Here is a 20,394-nt window from a genome sequence, read left to right as displayed (position 1 = left end):
CACCATCTGCCTCTCCTGATGTGTTACCAAGCCTGGAGCTCCTGCATTTGACATTCCGCAGCTTGGCTCCCTCCAGAGGTGGTGGAATGAGGGGCGGTACTGAGCACAAAATAGGACCCTTAGGTGCCTTGTTCTCAAATTCCAAATTTGCAGGACAGCCCCTTGAGACATGGGACTATCCTGGAAAAAAGCAGGATGTTTTGCAGTGCTGCCAGCCATTGTGAGTTTTTCTGAATCTTGTGAAATTTGGTGTTATTCTTAAAGCCCCAGCTCCTGGAGTCAAGTGATTATGTGTGACTCTCAGCTTTGATTTAAAATAAAAAAATATATTTCTAGGCCTTATGATTCAGGAAAAGGGCTAATAAACCTGACTCCCAAAAGTCTCAATAACCAGCAGGCAATTACAAAAGAAACCATCATGTATTATTTAAAAAAAAAAAAACTCATGATTTTAAAGGCAATCTTGTGATTTGGGGGGACCTGACTAATGATTTTTGAATTTGTGGCGACGGCAATACTGTCACTTTAAATCAAACTGGGAATATGTCCTTCAGAGCCAAAATATTTTTTGCTTTTAATTCCAGAATTTCATCCTCATGGGGAAGACGATGATACTTCACCAACATTTAGAGAGTCCAGGCTTGATCCTCTGCTTTTCTGAACCATGTAGAGTCATTTACACACATGCAAAGTGATGCAAAATGCATATAAAAAGTGCTATAGTGGGAACATACCTATAACTTTACACTTTTCATGATTTTAAGTATCTCTGTTATGTCCCCTCTCACCATCCAGCTAATCTAAGCAGTATTAATGTCTCCAATTTCTCCTCATCTGGAAGTGCTTCCCTGCCTCTAATCACTTTTGCTGGTTTCTATTTTTGGAGGTGATGAGATGAGAACATACTGCAGTCAGCAAGCAGAGGGTCAACTATCAATTTGTATCATTTCAGTTTTTATTCTACATCTTCCAGTTTTACATTAAATATTATAAAAACAGTCCATTTGATAAATATGCACATAAATAAATGATAGATGCAATAAATAACTTAAATACAAATCAGATTTGTTTAAATAAGGATCGCATCAGATGGCTTAACATGATGTCAGCCAGTGAAACAAAAATAGATTCTCGGAATCTGTCTAATACAGCAACACCTTCCATGCATCAAAATTATTGCGTTTTCCAGCATCTTTCTAAGACACTAATGAAATACTCCCTAGCCTATTAATTAAAGAAACAGGGTGAAAAAACTAGTCCTTTAAATTAAAATAAATAATGGCAACACTTAACATACTATTGGCAAATAGTTTTGTGTAGCAATAAACCAACACAATAAATAATATTATCCTCCAGGGCCAATTTTTAATCACCCTGAAATCACTGGCCAATCTCCCATTGATCTCAGGGGGAACAGGCCCTACACTTTAGCTGCAGTTAAGGAATTGGCCTGGAACCAATCAGCTACTGGCAATTGGAGTCGGAGAGGTCTGTTGAATCTTTTGTTCAGAGATCATGGGTGATGGGTATCCATGGTAAAATACCAAGGTGGAAAGAGCATCACGCCTGGTTAAAATACAGAGTCCTGTAGGAAGGATTCAGGGTTCCCATTCTCTGGGCTCTGCAGTGTCTGATTAGATGCATGAGGTGAGACAGTGTAAAATCCTGGCGTTTAGGTGCAGGCCTCCATGAAGGCTGCGCACTTCAAGTCTTCGTTCAGCAGTCGGAAGAGATAGAGAACCACAGATGCTTCCAGGCATCCTGGAGTTTCCTGGGACAGGAGAGAGGGAGTGAACGCATTTGTAACAGAGAATGGCTGGTTAGCAATGGGCCAGTGAAAGCTACCCTGGGCCTGATGGAGGCGGGAGGTGCAAATAAATAGGGAGCACAGAGCATGCAGAAAAAGGGTGAACAGAGCAGTGTCTACAGGGACATCTAGGAAAGATATTCTGAATTAACTGTGTGAATTTGAAATGGGTTAGTTAAATGACATTAAATCCCCATGTAAACACCCTCATTCAAAATTAAAGTGGTCTTAATTTGGTTACTTTACGTCACTTCCAGAAATCACTTTAACTCTGAATAACAGCATCAATATAGGGATTTAGTGCAGTTTAACTAATCCACTTCAAACTCACATCTCTAGTTAATGCAGATTAATTTTCCTGGATGTCTCTGTGTAGACAAGACCTTACAAAAACTCCAGCCTAAGGAAATACTCAGTTACATGGTGCTCTAATGTGCTGTAATTCTAAGTATATAAGAACATGTGCTGTAGTCTATTACATTAACCAGTGAGTTTGATCTGGGGTAATAGTAAATTTGAAGGGTATTATCTTTGGCGATATGTGATTCCTAGGAAGGCCTAGGATTGGCAGATCTGTATGAATGAATTATCTCTGAGTCTCTTTTCCCATTGCCCAGCCCAGCATCTACACCTCTTCAAAGCAAATAGCAAGTTGGTGTAAAGCTCTGCCAACAGTGTGAGGGAGGGCGGATTTCAGATTCAGCAGCATTTTGCACAAATATAAATAATTGCACCAGGTATAAGGTGCAAAGCAATGGAGGATCAGACGCCACGTGAAACTCTGCTATTTGCATCCTATGGAAGGACCCAAACTAGGCCACAAGGTAACGGCTGTTTTCTGGATGCCTGGTCTGTTATAGTCGGCAGCAGATGTAATGACCCTTTCTGCTGTGAGAGATTTACCAGCTTTCTGAACTAATTCAGCCTCAATACACCTAGACTGCAGAAGGACCGGGACAATATGCAGGGCACCATCCTGCACTGGCCCCATGGGAAGGGAATGGAACTGATGATCCTGTGCAGATTTGTTCCCACTAACGTGATGAAAGTTCATCTTGTGTGTTTGCCAAATGTACTCACCATCTTCTTGGCTGCATGGAATTTTTGGAGCCAGCTAGTCAGCCTCCCGGAGCGTTGATGGTTGTCAGGCTGATGTCTGGTCTGAAAAGAAAATCAATCCATGAAGCAGAGTAGAGCACATGAGTAGAGATTTCAGGAACAGTGGCTGAGCCTCCTTCCTCTTGGTACAAGCCCAAGGCACAAATTGGTTTGATTGAGTTTATCTTGTTCTTTAGACGTGTGGATTCCATGTTAACCTGCTGTGTTCTATTAATACTACCAAGCATTTGTATGGTATTTTTCAACTTCAGAAGTGCTTGAAGCATTAACTAAGGGCTTTACTGAGCCACGTGGGAATGGCCCTGTGTAGGGGGAGGTATGCCTTGTGCTGCCCAGAAGAGCTCTGGGAAGAACTCCACCTAATAGAAACAGAACATGCCCCGGAGCTGAGCAGGAGTGCAGCATACTCCCCCACTGTATGCAGCCACCCATGGGTCTGCCTCCTCCCGGCTCCTCCGTACCTCACTGTGATGTTCTGGGGGGCACATGAAAACAACAGTAGCTGTGCTACGGAGAGCACAGTGTCTGCAGTGATACCAAACTACACCCCAGGAGCCAAACGTGGGGACGTACTCACTTGCACAGTAGCAGAGCAGCCAGGCATCATCTGTCCCTAACTAGTTAATCAAGTTAATTAGATTATGTATATGAGCAAGGCACACAGCAGCTACGTAATCCGGACACTTTCATTGTTATACAGGGGGGTGAAAACCAAAGTCCACAATTACTGGCACAAGGATTACTAGATCCTGGATCCACTTAAGAAATTAGTGCTGTTGGGAGTTCAATAGACAACTCCCAGTCCCACTGTGGCAAGAGACATTTGCAATCCAACACTCACGCAGCTCTTCAAGTCCTCTCTGATGTGCCTCAGGATTTCTAATGGCCTCCCGAGCAGCTCAGACAGACCAGGATCCCCAATGTTCTCCAGCACGTCAATAACGAGGTGCAGCTCCTCCTTTACCAGGATCACTCTGTCGTGCACCTAGGGAGAGAATGTGCAGGTAAAACAGTGTATCCAGGGGAGTGGCAGACACGGAGATAAGGAATGTCTGTGTTTGCAGCAGGTAGGAGTGGCTTACTTAAGGAGACTTTCCAAAGCCATGGCCAATGCGAAGAGACCTAAGACGCAGGGGAGGTATGAATCCACTCTACACACAGAGCCTGCTAGTCATGAACCTTTGGACTCTGTTACTTATACCTTCCTTCCTTGGAATCCAACAACATTTTGTGCTTCAGATCCATCTCAAACTTTTTTTATGTTACAAAAGTCTGAAGACATATTTGGGCAGTGCAAGCATTTTATTTTTTTGCTGGTGATCTGGAGAACGGTTTCTGAGGTATGGTTTCTGGATCTTCAAAGTGGCTGTACATAGATGTGGATATGGTTTCAGAGAACTAAAACATTCTCTCGTGGGAAACCAAAATACAGAAACTGAGGATTTCCTGCCACACGACCTGGAGCTGTTTATGTGAGGGAGGTTAACCAAGTTCAGACTGGAAATAGATGATAAAGACAGGTGTGGATGAGTCCCTGTCCATGTTATTCTGAATCTACAAAAGGATCACCTGAAATCAGAATCCAGCTTGGAAAGAGACAGTACTGCAACTTTGGAAAGAAGCAAGTGCTATTTTGTAACCTCGTCTCTTTTGGCAGAGGTCTTGCTTACCGATAGCTCTTTGACTTCCCAGTTCTGGTGGAAAATCTTGGTGTTGCATTTTCGGTCTGACAACAGCATGATGTCCTCCTGGAGGCACAAAATGAGAACACAGGGAAATGTGTAAAGGAAGCAAAGCAGGGGAGAAAATTTGAAATTCTGCCCTCAGTTACATCATATAACCCCACTGACACAAGCGAAGGTGCAAAATCCTGGCAGAATTTGACTCAACATCTTGATCCCCTAACAATGCTGCTGTCCTAGAGTCCTAGCTCTTTCCAAGAAGGTGCCAAAGAAAAGGTCAGACGACAATAACACGCTCTTGTCATATTGCTTTGCTGGTTTCAGGTTGTGAACTGCATTTGTGCAGGAGTTTAACTGAGAACCGGCATCCTTTAACTGTTGACAAGAAGGATAACTGGACCACTAAGCTGAGTGGTGCATTTTCTCAGCTTCAGCGTTAGTTAACATGGAATGTTTGCACAACTTAAAAATATGTGACTTGATCTCTCTAGTGCTGCTTGATGGCATGCCATGAATTTGGGGCCCTCAGATTGTCTGTTGAAGGGACCAGACTCAGTTTTCTTTGGAAGGGAAAGACCGCAGATAGTTAAAAACTGGGTCTCATTCTCTAGGTTTGATGATAACTCAGGACAGAGTTTGAACCCCTTTCAGAACTTTTTGAGATTTAAGATTAAGGATGATGGACTCTGTAAGAAATCCGTGCTGGCCAGGCCCTAGCCTCCTTAGCCTGACTCGGATCAGGAACACCCACTTAGACAGATTGTCTCTTCTTTCTCTCCTAGCTCCTTTCTAATAGTAAGAATCCCATTCTTTCCCTGCTATTGTCTAATCTGTGATCAGTTTCCACCTTCCTGCCCTGTCCAGGACTCTCTCCACATCTATCATCCCCATTCCCCAAATATCTGAATAGTTGCTGGAGCTGAACATTCTGAGCTTTGCCCTTTCTTAACTAAGACTGGGCGGGGGATCACCAACAAAGAAGGTCCAGACAGAGAGACTTCTCTCTATTTTAGCTGCAACTCCATACTCGATACCCCAACTTTTCCTCGGCATATGCCTCCCATCTTATTTTGTCTGCCCATAGTAATATGCCGAGAAGGCTGCTGTTGAAACTACAGCCTAGCACTCACATTATTATTATTATTGCCCACTTATGTGTCTTCTTTGCACTTACAAATCTGTCCTTGACATTCTTGAAGGTCTCCAGTTCCTGGGGTGGCAGGGACTTGTATTTTGAGAGGTGGCACTTCTTCATCTGAGCACCTTTGCGAAAGGCCTCTGTAGACATTGTCCATAGGGTCAGGACCAGGAGCAGTTTGCAACCCATCATTTTTCCTATTGAATCAGAAAGGGGAATTCCACGCATCACTCCATTTCCATGTTATAAGGAGTATAAACTGTATTGTTAACAGTCTGACAAAGCGGGGAAGAAGGGGTGCAGGAAGGTGAGGGCTACAATCAAATATATACATTGGTGGGTTGACCCCAAAGATCACAGTTGAGCAAACTCAACTCTTCTATTCACAAATGTTTTTAGATCAGGCCTCTTAATTTACAGCCCCCAGCACTAATAATAGAAACTAAACTGGTCAGATGCTTAGAGGGATGGATAATGTTTGAGCCTCACTCTTTAGATTAGATCACAGCAGATCAGTCTAGTAAGCTCAGATGCTAGACAGAAACCCCAGACTTAGTAGCACTTACCTTGGAGCATGTTTGCTGGGAAATCGGTTTAGTCCCTTCTTCTTCCTCAGGATTGCTTGGCCTCCCTCGGGTCTGTGAATGTTGCCTCTCTTTTCCATTGCTCTTGCTTTTATACTCTCTAGGAAAAAATAAAATGAAATCTTGTTTTCCTTTAGTCAAAGGAGAAAAACCCCACATGTTAATGTTGCTGCTTGATCAGTGGAAACTGGAAAGTGAAAGTACGGGAGGTGCATCTAGCTCATAACCCTCTGCCCTCCTGCCACTGCCACTGCCAGGGATTCCCAGGTGAGGGAACCTCTGGATGACATCATGACCAAATGATGCAAGGTTTCCTTGCCTAGAGTAGGCAAGTTCTGTTTCTAATCTTAGCATTGCCCAGTTTCCTGGTTTGCTGTGTTATTGTAATAATCCAGTGACCAGCCTTTTCATTCATTTTTCCCCCACCCTCAGGAGTGACTCTGCGAGTCATCACTGATCAGCAAGTGGGACGAGCCAGCCACAGGCTGTCTGAGATCTGGGCCAGGGAGGCTGAGAACCAGCATCCTGAGAGCTGGCCGAGGCTGGCAGGAGGTTATTAGAAACTGCAGCAATAGTACAATATAGCCCAGGGGAAACAGCAGAGACTGGAGGGTGGAGGCACAGAGTTAGCTGCCTTCCAAGGTACTCCAGACCCAGGGCACTTGTGTAGAGAAGGACTCTTCTTCACCACTGGGGAGGGGCTGTGTGTTCTCAGAGGCACTGACATAAATAAGGGTGATGTGTCAAGAGGGGTTTGTAAGCAGGTTGTGTGTTCTCAGAGGCTCTGACAGGTGGGCCAACAGGAAGACAATTCACAGAGACTCCCAGTTAAATCACCAGCAACAAGCCTGAACTGTGGCCAGTGGGACCTACAAGCCAATAGTTAATTTCCCTCCACAAAGGGATGGCTTACCAAGGGCAGGCCAAGGTCTCGGTCTGAGTCACCCCCAGGGCAAGGATGCACTTGTATTCAGCATGAGGAGTGGCCGAAGTTGCAGAGTTAGGAACCAGCACATGTATCTTTTCTTGTAACCGTTCAAACCACTGTAGTGAGGGAACTCTCCCCCTTTCATTTCTTCCAGGCCTAGTAAGGAATCGTTGCATTTGGGCTGTGAGTGCATGGGCCTGTTGGGTAGAGAAACTGGTTGACAAAGACTCTGCAGAATACTTCTTTCTTCAACCTTACAGCCTCTTCTGTTGTCCTCTCATACCAGTCACATCTGACTGTTTCTGGCTGCATCTACCTCAGAATCCTCTAACCCAGTCTGACTTGCACTCAGCCTATACATGTCATGCCTGGTGAGCGTCTTACTCCCATGGATTCTTTTAATTAACTGACATGATTGTGATGTCAGTTCCTGAGTTAATTTGAAAGTCAACAGTCTTGCCATAAATATTCAGTTTCACTCACCAGGCAGGCTCTATATCATGCCAAGTGATAGATCCCAGTCTTAATTGTCTGTAATATGATCAACTCCCTGACTGCTTTGATGCAGCAAACAGGTGAAAAATGTCCATATTTTGTGCATTTAGTATACCATGTGTCTCTGGCTGGACATGCATCATTTCTTGGACTACGACTTTTTCCACACCTTGTTGATATAGGCGGAATCTATCCCTCTTATTCACGGAGCTCTCTGATAATGACTTTTAATTCTCATGCTGCATCGGTTAACAGCTTCTAAGCTAGTTTCTTTGCTTTTCAAGTTCGGCGAGTTGCTGTTGCTTTTGCTGTCTCACCAGCTCCAATGGGCTTTGTTATTTGAATAGCTGTGGCTAAGATTAAATCTTTCAGTGGTAGCTCCTATGAAAGGTTTTTATCTGTTAATGCAATAACTAGACTGTCTGATATTTCATGTTTTGCATTACCACGATCACAGTTTTCAGCCAGAGTATGCAGAATTCTTATGAAACATTCAACATTTTCCCATGGCTCTTGAATTCTCAAGCTTTCATAAAACACTTATCTCTGATGTATAACGAATGCATGAACCATAGCCAGAACACTTGCATAGTCATGTTTGTGACTGTCTTGAGTAAAAATCAAAGGATTTAGAGATATGCTTTGCCTGCATCTCCACAGCATAAATGAAAAAATATACCTGCATATCTCATTTCTTTGTGGACCTTGTTAGCAATGTGAAATCTTGCAAAATATTGTTTCCAGCCTGTCCATTGTAAAAGGTTTGTCAAAGTGGACATTCTCTGGGACACTGAAGAGTGGCATGTTGATGAGATCCTGCAACCTTTCTTGCTCTGTTCCTTCTGTCTGCAACCTTTGGTGCTGTTTTCCTTCTGTTTCTGTTCTTAGTTTACTCCTGACAACAAGTCATGTTCTCCTGTACCAGCAATGGCCTGGTCACAGACCTTGCTTATATATACCAGATATGTTCATCATAAGATTCTTTAATACTCTACCAGGTATGGCTCAGTAAGCTTTAAATAAGGTATTTTGCACACAGCACTTTGTGACTGAATAGTATAATACTGCCTGTTCCATCCAAAAACCAGCCAGTAGCAAGTGAAGCCATGCCTTTGTGGTCAGGTCAAGCACAGTACACCAGAGTGGCAGTGCCAACACTACCATCCAACGGAGACATCCGGCCTCCATCCTCTAAGGCAAAGAGTGGAGATTGGAGCGATGCTGAATGACTCTTGCACTCAGGAAAAAATGTGAAAGTCCTCCTGGTTGGTATTTTAAAAGTCTCTGATCAGTGTGTAGTTAAAGCAATCTACACTCAGCTCCAGGAGTCAGCACAGGGGTAATATTTATTTTTATTGGAGACATACCAATCTCCTAGAACTGAAAGGTCATTGAGTCCAGCCCTCTGCCTTCACTAGCAGGACCAATTTTTGCCCCAATTCCTTCAGTGGTCTCCTCAAGAATTGAACTCTCAACTCTGGGTTTATCAGGCTAATGCTCAAACCACTGAGCTATCCCTCCCCCCTGTCAGTTCAGTGGGAACCTGTCTGTTTTGCAATCTTGTCACATGTGAACTTTGCAAGCCACAAAGTAGGAGCTTAGTTTTTGCTTGGAATTTGCCACGAGTGCAGAAGTCCTCTCAGGGTTGCTCTGAAATGGTGTGCAACCTGCGAGCTTGGTCTGAGATTCCAGCTTCTTATGGAATCGACAGGGAACTGAGTCTGGATTCTCCAGGGAACATTTGACTAGCTCAGGGGTCGGCAATCTTTCAGAAATGGTGTGCCGAGTCTTCATTTATTCACTCCGATTTAGGTTTTGCGTGCCAGTAATACATTTTAACATTTTTAGAACGTCTCTTTCTATAAGTCTATAATATATAATTAAACTATTGTTGTCTGTAAAATAAATAAGGTTTTTAAAATGTTTAAGAAGCTTCATTTAAAATTAAATTAAAATGCAGAGCCCCTCGGACTGGTAGCCAGGACCCGGACAGTGTGAGTGCTACTGAAAATCACCTTGCGTGCCGCCTTTGGCACGCGTGATGTTATAGGTTGCCTACCCCTGGTCTAGCTCTAATGGTAATGCCAAAAGGAAGGAGAAAGACAAGAGTCACATCTCTCTTTTCACTTTTAGTTGCGTGTTTGGAAGTGCAGTGAGGGTGATCCAAAAACAAGCAGCTTTGCAATGCAAGAGGGAGGCAGTGTGGCCTAATGGTTAGAGTGTAAGATCAGCTCTCAGGATTCTTGGCTCTGTCACTGGCCTGCTGAGTGATCTTGGACAAGCACTTTGCCTCTCTTTGCCTTGGTTCCTCATCTGTGAAATCAGGAATAATGAGAATGACGTCCTTTGTAAAGCACTTTGGGATCTACTGCTGCACAGCACCGTATTGGAGCTGGGTTTTATTACCCAATTTTCTGTTTACAGCTTAAAAGACAGGAATGCCAAGGCCTGGGGAAACAATTTTATTTGTTCACAATTATAGATAAAAAGGCACAATCTTAGTAATAGATAAATACATAAAAATAAATAGCTGATCCATAATAAATAACACTTTGGTTCAAGTCGGGAAGTTATACAAACCAATTACTCTTCTTACTTGGGTAATAATACGTAAAGAAGCAGCAAGGTAAAAATATACTCTGTATAAATACATTTGTCTAGGATCTATACAGTAAGATGTTCCAAACTTCAATATTAATTAATTTCCTGAGGTTGTTTCTAAGAGACCCGAAGCCATGACTAGTGTGTAAATCCTAGAACTGGAGTGTTTTTTTTAAATTAAAGCTTATTAAATGTTTCCAATATTTTGGGACATGTTACCCTGACTGCAATGCTTCCATATAGTGACAATACAATTACATTCAATAAATAATATCCTCCGAGGACCAAATCCTAGTGAAGTCTAAGGAGCCTAGAGTGCTGCACCAGCTGGAAATTGGAGTAACCTGGAGGCCAACTGTTGCATAATTCTTTGGTATAAAAGGATGGAATCAGTTTGCTTGGGGATCTATGATCAGAAGCCAGAGGGAGAAGATGAATGTTCCTGGTTCACACATGTCTTCTCCCAGTATGTTGCAGTGCTCTCAGGCTAAGGACTCCCCAGTCTCTAGAGTAGATGTGGACACGGGCACTGCAGAGACCAGATGGCTACACACAGAGCTCCATGTAGGCTGCGCATCTCAAGTCTTCGTTCAGCAGCCGGAAGAGATTGAGGATCACAGATGCTTCCAGGCAGCCAGGTGTTTCCTGGGAAATGAGAGAATATTTACAACAGGAAGTGTGAATGGGGCTAAATTAAAGCCACCATGGGTATGTTGCTTAATTAGGAGGCAAGTGCATATCTATAAGAAGCACAGAAAATGTGGAAAGAGGACAACTACAGTCCTGGGATTATTGAAACAGACTCAACAAGGCACCACATTGCAGGCCTCTGGCCTCTGGATGAGAACCTAGCAGGCTTGTTCTTTCTCTAATTTGTATGGAAGTTCACTTTCCTCATTGTCTCCAATGACTACTCACCATCTCTTTGCTCTCATGGAAATTTTGGAGCCAATTGTTCAGCCTCCTGGAGTGTCGATGAGAATGAGTTTGTCTGGTCTGAAAACAAAGTTGATACAGATGAGTTGGTGCACAGAGATTTCAGCTGACAGTGGACCAAAGCCCTTTCTCTCCAGGCGCAGAGCAGTTTTTGCCCTGACATAGTCTAGGCAGCTACCCTTGTGCATAGCATATCAACTGCTTCTGCTTTCCATGTCCTATATACGGATGGGCCCAAAGCAAGAGCCATGTGCGAGTATTTGCTGGTACAAGGACAAGCAGCTCCAGTTGGGAAATTCCTAAGGGTTCTCCTCGAAGAGATTCACATCTGGCACGGAAAGAGAAATCTGGCACTGAATACTCACGCAGTCCCTCAGGTCCCCTCTGATCTGCGTCAGGATTTCTAGCGGCCTTGAGAGCAGCTTGGACAGACTGGGGTCCTCAACGTTCTCCAGCACGTTAGTGGCAAAGTCTAGCTCCTTCTCTACCAGGATGACTCTATCGTGCACCTGGGGAGAGAAACTTGTAGGTAAGAGAGTGTCTGTGGGAGAAAGATGCACAGCTGTGCATATACAGGACTAGAAATTCCCATGCGTTGGGGCGTGTAGACTAGATTTAAACAGGAGATTTTCTAAAGCTACTCAAGGCTTTCTTGATTTGTCAATAATGAAATATTAAAATCACTCCTGACTGGAAACAGCTTCATCTCCTCACATCTTTCTTGACACCAGTTTATAGCCAGTGAGAAGGCACCTGAACTGAAGGTGAGGGGTGACCCTTATTTACACTTATTTACTGGTGACCCCTTTCACATAGCAAGCCTCTGAGTGCGACCCCCCCTTATACATTAAAAACCCTTTAAAATATATTTAACACCATTATAAATGCTGGCTGCAAATCAGGATTTGGGATGGAGACTGACAGCTCACGACCCTCCATGTAATAACCTTGCGACCCCCTCAGGGGTCCCAGCCCCAGTTTAAGAACCCCTGTGCTGGAATGTGACCTTCTTGTACCCCTTGGCTGAGATTTTTCGTACCGACAGCTCTTTGACTTCCCAGTTCCGGTGGAAAATCCTGGTGCTGCATTTTCGGTCTGACAACAGCATCATGTCCTCCTGGAGACAGAAGGAAAGAACAGACACCCATATTTATGCAGGAGCAGGAACAAACCTGTACTAGTTCTTCCCTCAGTTCTCTCCACGCAATCCCAGTGGGGATGCAGGGAGACGAGATGCTGACATCAGATGTCTCCCTTGTACCCCGAGGGCTGGTATCCACAAGGGATATGACAGGGATATGCATGACCAAGTTTAAACTGTGCTTTGTCATTCTCCTCCAGTGAGGAGAGGACCTGGGTTCAGCAGGCGCTGTGCTTGCCAGCAGGGTGCTCAACATGGCAGAAAAGTAAAACCAAACCCTTCTTGGTAGTTGGTTTTGAGTTTCTTCCCTGAGTCCAGAGGGACATGCAGAGAGGGCCGCTGTTCAGATGACAGCCTAGGGCTCACAGTGCTCTTATTGCCCAGTGTGTGTTCTTCACACTTACAAATTTGTCCTTGGCTTTCTTGAAGGCCTCCAGTTCCCGAGGTGGCAGGGACTTGTATTTTGCGAGGTGGCATTTTGTCCTCTCAGCGCCTTTGGGAAAGGCCTCTGTAGTCATTGTCCAGATGGCCAGAGCAAAGAGAACTTTGTAGCTTATGTTCACCATTTTCCCTACCGGAGACAGAACAGGAGAGATACATCACTGCCATGCCAGGCTGCAAGGCTTACCAGCCGGCGTGTTAGACGGTGTCTCATAAGCGAGGCCCGCACTGGAGACAAACCTAGCTCTAAATTTTCCTTTTACTAAAGGTAATAAAAAAGGTAATAATTGGAGATATACCAATCTCCTAGAACAGGAAGGGACCTTGAAAGGTCATTGAGTCCAGCCCCCTGCCTTCACTAGCAGGACCAATTTTTGCCCCAGATCCTTAAGTGGCCCCCTCAAGGACTGAACTCACAACGCTGGGTTTAGCAGGCCAATGCTCGAACCACGGAGCTATCACTCCCCCACTGTTTCCTAAAACATTGTTAAATCTACTGCAGGAGGCAGCTGGTGACAGAGAATCAGTGAAATGCCCAGCTCTGATCTGTGGCTTCCTATAGGGGACTGGGAAGTAAAACAATTGTCTTCTTCGAGTGCTTGCTCATTTCGATTCCAGGTTGTTGTGCGCGCGCCGTGTGCACGTTCGTTGGAAGATTTTTACCCTAGCAACACTCGGTGGGTCGGCTGGGTCGCCACCTAGAGTGGCGCCGAATATATACCCCTGCCGACCCAACGGCCCTTCAGTTCCTTCTTACTGCCCGTGTCGGTCATTGGAACAGTGGAGCGCGGCTTAGCTGATCTCCACTCTCCTAGCTACTCGTAGTTCTCTTGTTATTTTTGTGTATATAGTTGAAATGTCTATAGTTGTAGCTAATTTATTTGTTCTATAATATAGTTAGTGTATATAGTTAAGAGGGGTTCGGGGATTAGCCCCTTCCCCACACCCGGTGCCGGGACCCATGCCCTGTTCACCGGGTTTCAAACTGTGCTCGGCCTGTCACAAGCCGATGCCAACAGGAGATCTCCACGACTCCTGTCTTAAGTGCCTCGGGGAATCCCACCTCGCCGAAAAGTGCTGGATCTGCAAGGCCTTTAAGCCGAGGACAAAAAAGGAACAGGTCGCCCAGAGGATTCCGGGGGCCCGGGGTCTTCGGCGGCGGGGGGCCCCGCTTCGGCAGTAAGTCGGCGGCAGGGGGTCCTTCCATTCCGGGACCTGCCGCCAAAGTGCCCCAAAGACCCACGGTGGGGACCTCCCTCTGCCGAATAACCACCAAAGCAGGACCCGCCGCCGAAGTGCAGCCCCCACCGCGGGTCTTCGGGGCACTTCGGCGGCGGGTCCCGGAACGGAAGGATCCCCCCGCTGCCGAATTACCGCCGAAGACCCGGCTGCACTCCGGCGGCGGGTCCCGCTTCGGCTGTAATTTGGCGGCGGGGGGGGTGTCCTTCTATCCCGGAGAGGAAGGACCCCCCGCCAGTGAAGACCGGGAGCGAAGAAGCTCCGGGGGCCAGGGCCCTGCGAGAGTTTTCCAGGGCCCCCGGAGCGAGTGAAGGACCCTGCTCCAGAGCGGCACCGTTCACGATCGTGGTCCCACCGGCGTTCTCGGTCCCGTCACCGCTCCAGCTCCCGGCACCGCTCCAGGCACCGTGACTCTCGCAGCTGCTCCAGACGTCGAGCTTCGAGATCCCGGTCGACCTCCTGGCACCGCTCCGGGCGCAGGTCCCGATCTCGTTCCCGGTACCGGTATGGCTCCCAGTACCGATCCCCGGTGCCGCGCAGAGCAAGATCAATCAGAGAAGGAGACTCTTCCCAGGGCTTTTCAGCCCCTCCTTGGCCATCTCGACACACATCGGTGTCGTCTCATGCGGACAGTACCTATGCACAGGACCGTGACTCCGATGTGCCCAACAGAGTCTTCCAGGAGACCCAGGCCCACGATCAAGGCCCCCATCAGTGGTCATTCTGGATGCCTTGGGCGTATCACCAGGCCCAAGGTGTACCTCCAGTCCCATCTCGGTCTGTTCCATCAGAGCACCGGGTGCCGGAGGTGACTATCAGCCGCCCCCCTCCTACCGGTAAGGAGGAAGCTCCCGTTCAGCCACCAGACCCCCAGATCCCAGTGGAGCAGGAGGTTATCCAAGAGCAAGAGTCCACGCAGGACCCGCTTGTCCCTGGCCTTTCCTCTTCCTCTTCTCCAGATGAGGCGGTGGCGGGGACATCCTCCTCGGGCCCTCCTCCAATTGACCTGAGGGCCCATCTGGACCTCCTGAGACGTGTGGCACTCAATATGAATCTCCAGGTGGAGGAGGTCCCAGAAATAGAGGACCCGGTGGTGGATATTCTGTCGGCTGACGCCCCCACAAGAGTGGCCTTACCATTTATCTGTACGATCCAGGCCAATGCTGATACCATCTGGCAGTCTCCAGCCTCTATTCCGCCCACTGCCAGGGGAGTTGAGCACAAGTACATGGTGCCCTCTAAGGGGTACAAGTACCTGTACGAGCATCCTCCTCCCTGCTCCCTCGTCGTACAGTCTGTCAATGAGAGGGAACGCCATGGCCAGCAAGCTCTGGCTCCAAAATCGAAGGAGGCTAGGCGCATGGACTTACCAGGCCGTAAGGTATACTCGGCAGGGGCCCTCCAACTCCGGGTGGCGAACCAGCAAGCCCTGCTTAGCCGCTACAGCTATAACACCTGGGCGGCGGTGGGCAAGTTCACAGAGTTAGTCCCTCAAGACTCTCATCAAGAGTTTGCTGCCCTCTTGGAGGAGGGGAAGAAAGTGGCGAGAACTTCCCTCCAGGCCTCGCTGGATGCAGCCGACTCCGCAGCCAGGACTCTGGCCTCGGGAGTTGCCATGAGACGTATTTCATGGCTTCAGGTGTCAGGCCTCCCGCCGGAACTACAGCACACCATACAGGACTTGCCCTTCGACGGTCGAGGCCTGTTTTCTGAAAAGACTGACCCTAGGCTGCAAAGCCTAAAGGACAACAGGGTCATTATGCGCTCTCTCGGCATGCACACGCTGGTAACTTAGCGCAGGCCTTTCCGTCCCCAGCCTCACCGCCCTTACCCTCCGCCTAGACAGAGACAGGACTTTGGCAGAAGGCGTGGCCGAGGCGGTCGTAGACGGTAGTCAGGACCCCAAGGGGGCCAAAATCAGGGTCCCTCCAAACCACCAGCGGGCCCAAAGTCAAACTTTTGAAGGCACACCTGAGCACAGCGTACCAGCTACTTCCCAGGATCCTTTCCCTCCCTTTTACAACCGCCTCTCCTTTTTTCTCCCTGCGTGGTCCCAACTAACCTTGGATCATTGGGTCTTACGCACGGTGGAACTGGGGTACCACCTCCAGTTTATTTCACCCCCCCTACCCTCCCTCCTCATCCCTCTTCAGGGACCCCTCTCACGAGCAATTCCTCTTGCAAGAGATACGGACACTCCTTGCCATGGGAGCTATGGAGGAGGTACCAAAGGACAAAAGGGGCAAGGGGTTCTACTCCCGCTACTTCCTAATCCTCAGACCTATCCTAGACCTGCGAGAACTCAACAAGTTCATGGTAAAGTTGAAGTTCCGCATGGTATCCCTGGGGAACATCATCCCATCCTTGGATCCCGGAGACTGGTATGCCGCCCTCGATATGAAGGATGCGTATTTTCACATCGCCATTTATCCTCCACACAGACGGTACTTCCGGTTTGTGGCCAACCGTCAACATTTCCAGTTTACGGTCCTTCCATTTGGCCTTTCTACAGCCCAAGAGTATTCACAAAATGCATGGCTGTAGTCGCCGCCTCCCTCCGCCGCCGTCGGATACACGTTTTTCCGTATCTTGACGATTGGCTAAATCGAGGGACCTCCGAGACACAGGTCACCCATCACGTCGGAATCGTCAAAGATCTATTCATGCGTCTAGGCCTGATGATCAATATGGAGAAATCCACTCTGATTCCCACACAGAGAATAGACTTCATTGGGGCCATCCTGGACTCCAATCTCGCCAGAGCCTGCTTACCACAGCCTCGGTTTCACGCGATGGTAACAATTATCCAAGGCCTGCAGAACTTCCCGACAACTTCGGCTCGCACTAGTCTCGGTCTCCTGGGTCTCATGGCTGCCTGCACGTTCGTGACCAATCACGCCAGGCTGCGCCTCCGTCCCCTCCAATCTTGGCTCACCTCGGTATACCACCCGGGCAGAGACAGCATAGACATGATCATCACGATCTCCCCGAGCATTCTAGGCTCCGTCGACTGGTAGTTGACGCCATCCCTGGTGTGTGCAGGGATGCCGTTCCATCCGCCTCAGCCTTCTATGTCCCTGACGACGGACGCGTCATCTCTCGGTCATCTTTGCACTCAAGGCCTTTGGTCAGCTCAGGAGCTGGCCTTGCACATCAATATCTGAGAGCTGAGAGCAGTCCGCCTTGCGTGCCAGGCGTTCCAACAGCATTTACAAGGCCGTTGTGTCTCAGTATTCACAGACAACACAACGGCCATGTATTACATAAACAAACAGGGAGGGGCACGGTCCTCCCCCATTTGTCAGGAAGCCATCCTGCTCTGGGACTTCTGCATAGCCCATTCGATAGACCTGGTAGCATCCTTTCTCCCAGGAGTTCGGCACACTGTGGCGGATCACCTCAGCAGATCTTTCCTGTCTCACGAGTGGTCGATTCGTCCGGATGTTATCCATTCTGTTTTCCGGAAATGGGGCTTTCCCCGCATAGACCTCTTCACTTCCTGCGAGAACAGGAAATGCCAGATGTTCTGCTCCTTCCAAGGCCTCTCCCCGGGCTCGATCTCGGACGCTTTTCTGATGCCGTGGACAAGCCAACTGCTTTACGCCTTTCCACCCTTCCCGCTGGTTCACAGGGTCCTTCTAAAGTTCCGCAGGGACAGAGCCCACTTGATCATGATCGCTCCAGCGTGGCCTAGGCAGCACTGGTACACCATGTTCCTCGACTTGTCGATAGCCAACCCAATTCCCCTGCCTCTTCGCCCAGACCTCATAACTCAGGACCACGGCAGACTTCACCACCCAGATCTGCAGTCCCTTCACCTCACAGCTTGGCTGCTGCGTGGTTAAGCCAGTCTGAGTTACGTTGCTCTGCCTCGGTACAGCAAGTACTCCTGGGTAGTAGGAAACCTTCCACTCGATTAACATATCTGCCCAAGTGGAAGCGTTTCTCTTGCTGGTGCGAAAAGCATAGTGTTACTCCCACCGAGGTCTCGATCCCTACCATCTTGGACTACCTCTGGTCTCTCAAACAGCAGGGCCTAGCGGTATCTTCATTGAGGGTGCACTTGGCGGCCATCTCTACCTTCCACCCAGGGGAGAGTGGCCGCTCTGTGTTCTCGCACCCTATGGTTTCTAGGTTCCTCAATGGCTTGGAGTGCTTATACCCCCAAGTACGCCGCCCCGCCCCAACCTGGGATCTCAACCTGGTTCTAACCAGACTTATGACTGCCCCATTTGAGCCGCTAGCAACCTGCTCGCTGCTATACCTGTCCTGGAAGACAGCTTTCCTCGTAGCCATTACATTGGCCAGACGAGTCTCCGAGCTTCGGGCTCTCACGGTGGACCCACCATATACTGTTTCACAAGGACAAGGTGAAGTTGCGACCACATCCAGCCTTCCTCCCTAAAGTGGTATCGGCCTTTCATATCAACCAGGATATCTTCCTTCCGGTCTTCTTCCCAAAGCCACACTCATCATGACGGGAGCAACAATTGCACTCCCTGGACGTCCGTAGAGCGCTCACATTTTAAATCGAACGGACAAAGCCCTTTCGTAAAATGCCCCAACTCTTCGTCACGGTGGCAGACCGAATGAAGGGCCTACCTGTCTCCTCCCAGAGGATTTCATCTTGGGTGACGTCGTGCATCCGTACCTGCTATGACTTGGCTCATGTTCCATCGAGCGACCTCACTGCACATTCTACCAGGGCTCAGGCTTCATCTGCTGCCTTCCTGACTCATGTACCCATCCAGGAGATATGTCGTGCAGCCACCTGGTCCTCAGTCCACACCTTTGCCTCACATTACGCATTGGTTCAACAGTCCAGAGATGATGCAGCCTTTGGCTCAGCAGTTTTGCATTCTGCAACATCTCACTCCGACCCCACCGCCTAGGTAAGGCTTGGGAATCACCTAATTGGAATCGATATGAGCAAGCACTCGAAGAAGAAAAGCCAGTTACTCAACTTTGTAACTGTTGTTCTTCGAGATGTGTTGCTCATATCCATTCCAAACCTGCCCTCCTTCCCCTCTGTCGGAGTAGCCGGCAAGAAGGAACTGAAGGGCTGTTGGGTCGGCAGGGGTATATATTCGGCGCCATGGTGGCGCCACTCTAGGCGGTGACCCAGCCGACCCACCGAGTGTTGCTAGGTTAAAAATCTTCTGACGAACGTGCACGCGGCGCGCACACACCCAATTGGAATGGATATGAGCAACACATCTCGAAGAACTACAGTTACAAAGGTGAGTAACCATCTTTTACCATTTCTCAAGCTTTCCTCAAGGCAACCAGTTCATCTGATTGGCTGTCCACCACATAAAAGAAAGAGCTGACGAAAGTGATGTTTTCTTCTTTTTCTTATACTAACTTATTGACATTCATCAGAATTATCTGTTCTTTTCAGACTACCCTTCAGACTTCAGCTGTTGTAAATACTTGCACACTGTGTCGTCAAACAATAAAGTAGCTAGTAGGTGCGGCAGGGTACATCATCCTACAGCATTTGTTACAGATTTATCCTGCTTCTTTTAGTACAGCAAAGTGTGAACTAATCCCAATGTTATGCACTTGCCAAATAATTCTGACAAAGAATTTTCAGGCTACTGACTGTTTTGTGTCTGTTTGCAATTTGATAGTCGTATATTTTGTTGCTGGTCTCCTAAGTCACATGGCATTGTTTCCTCTTCATAATTTGATGACTGAACTATTTTTAATCCATGCACAGTTTTGTATGAAATATCATTTGTGAAAGTTTTGGGGGTAGGCAAACACTTTTTGCAAGTACCCAATAATTCTCCAGATATAAAACTAAAACACCATACAGATAATAGCAACTTAAACTCTGATTTTCTCCAGGAAAATATTCATGAATATTCATGAATCAGAGGGTTTTTTTTGTTTAAATATTCAGCCATTAATAATACATTACAGGTGTAATGCACTTTGCTTGTACAACATTAATTCCTTGCTCTCTACCATAGAGCACAATATAATCACTCAGTAAAGAGAAATCATGCAGCAAGGAGAGGCTCCAGACTTCTCACCAATCTCACCAATCTCCTACAGATCACAAGTTACTCACAGCAAACCAGCACTGGCCTTTAACGTCTAGATACACCGTCGAGGTGCACTGAGGACTACAGTTAAGGCCGACACGCAGGAATTTTGAGCTGGGTGGGTATTCGTTTGTCCATCCCATTTGTTTTACTTTTCACCACAAAGCCAAGAACATACGGTCTCTGTGGAGGTCTTCTGTGTTCTAACATTACCAGTCAGCTGCAGTAGC

The 20,394-nt window shown here is 47.4% G+C and overlaps 2 protein-coding genes across 2 annotated transcripts; both read right to left on the bottom strand.

The window, feature by feature from the left end:
- Positions 1-1,510: 1,510 nt before the first annotated feature.
- LOC123378755 (interferon lambda-3-like) lies at positions 1,511-5,896 on the bottom strand. Its single transcript, XM_045032884.1, has 5 exons — positions 5,783-5,896; positions 4,597-4,674; positions 3,768-3,911; positions 2,888-2,968; positions 1,511-1,771 (listed from the first exon to the last, which is right to left on the bottom strand). The coding sequence occupies exons 1-5, from the start codon at positions 5,894-5,896 to the stop codon at positions 1,673-1,675; spliced, it is 516 nt and encodes a 171-aa protein (XP_044888819.1). The 3' UTR covers positions 1,511-1,672.
- A 4,638-nt stretch (positions 5,897-10,534) lies between these two features.
- LOC123378752 (interferon lambda-3-like) lies at positions 10,535-12,949 on the bottom strand. Its single transcript, XM_045032874.1, has 5 exons — positions 12,836-12,949; positions 12,330-12,407; positions 11,656-11,799; positions 11,273-11,350; positions 10,535-10,999 (listed from the first exon to the last, which is right to left on the bottom strand). The coding sequence occupies exons 1-5, from the start codon at positions 12,947-12,949 to the stop codon at positions 10,901-10,903; spliced, it is 513 nt and encodes a 170-aa protein (XP_044888809.1). The 3' UTR covers positions 10,535-10,900.
- Positions 12,950-20,394: the final 7,445 nt, after the last annotated feature.

Source organism: Mauremys mutica, chromosome 10, assembly GCF_020497125.1.
Source record: "Mauremys mutica isolate MM-2020 ecotype Southern chromosome 10, ASM2049712v1, whole genome shotgun sequence".
In the NCBI taxonomy this organism is placed as follows: Eukaryota; Metazoa; Chordata; order Testudines; family Geoemydidae; genus Mauremys; species Mauremys mutica.
The sequence above is the reverse complement of the archived record's forward strand: the minus strand, read 5'-3'. Positions and strand labels throughout refer to the sequence as shown.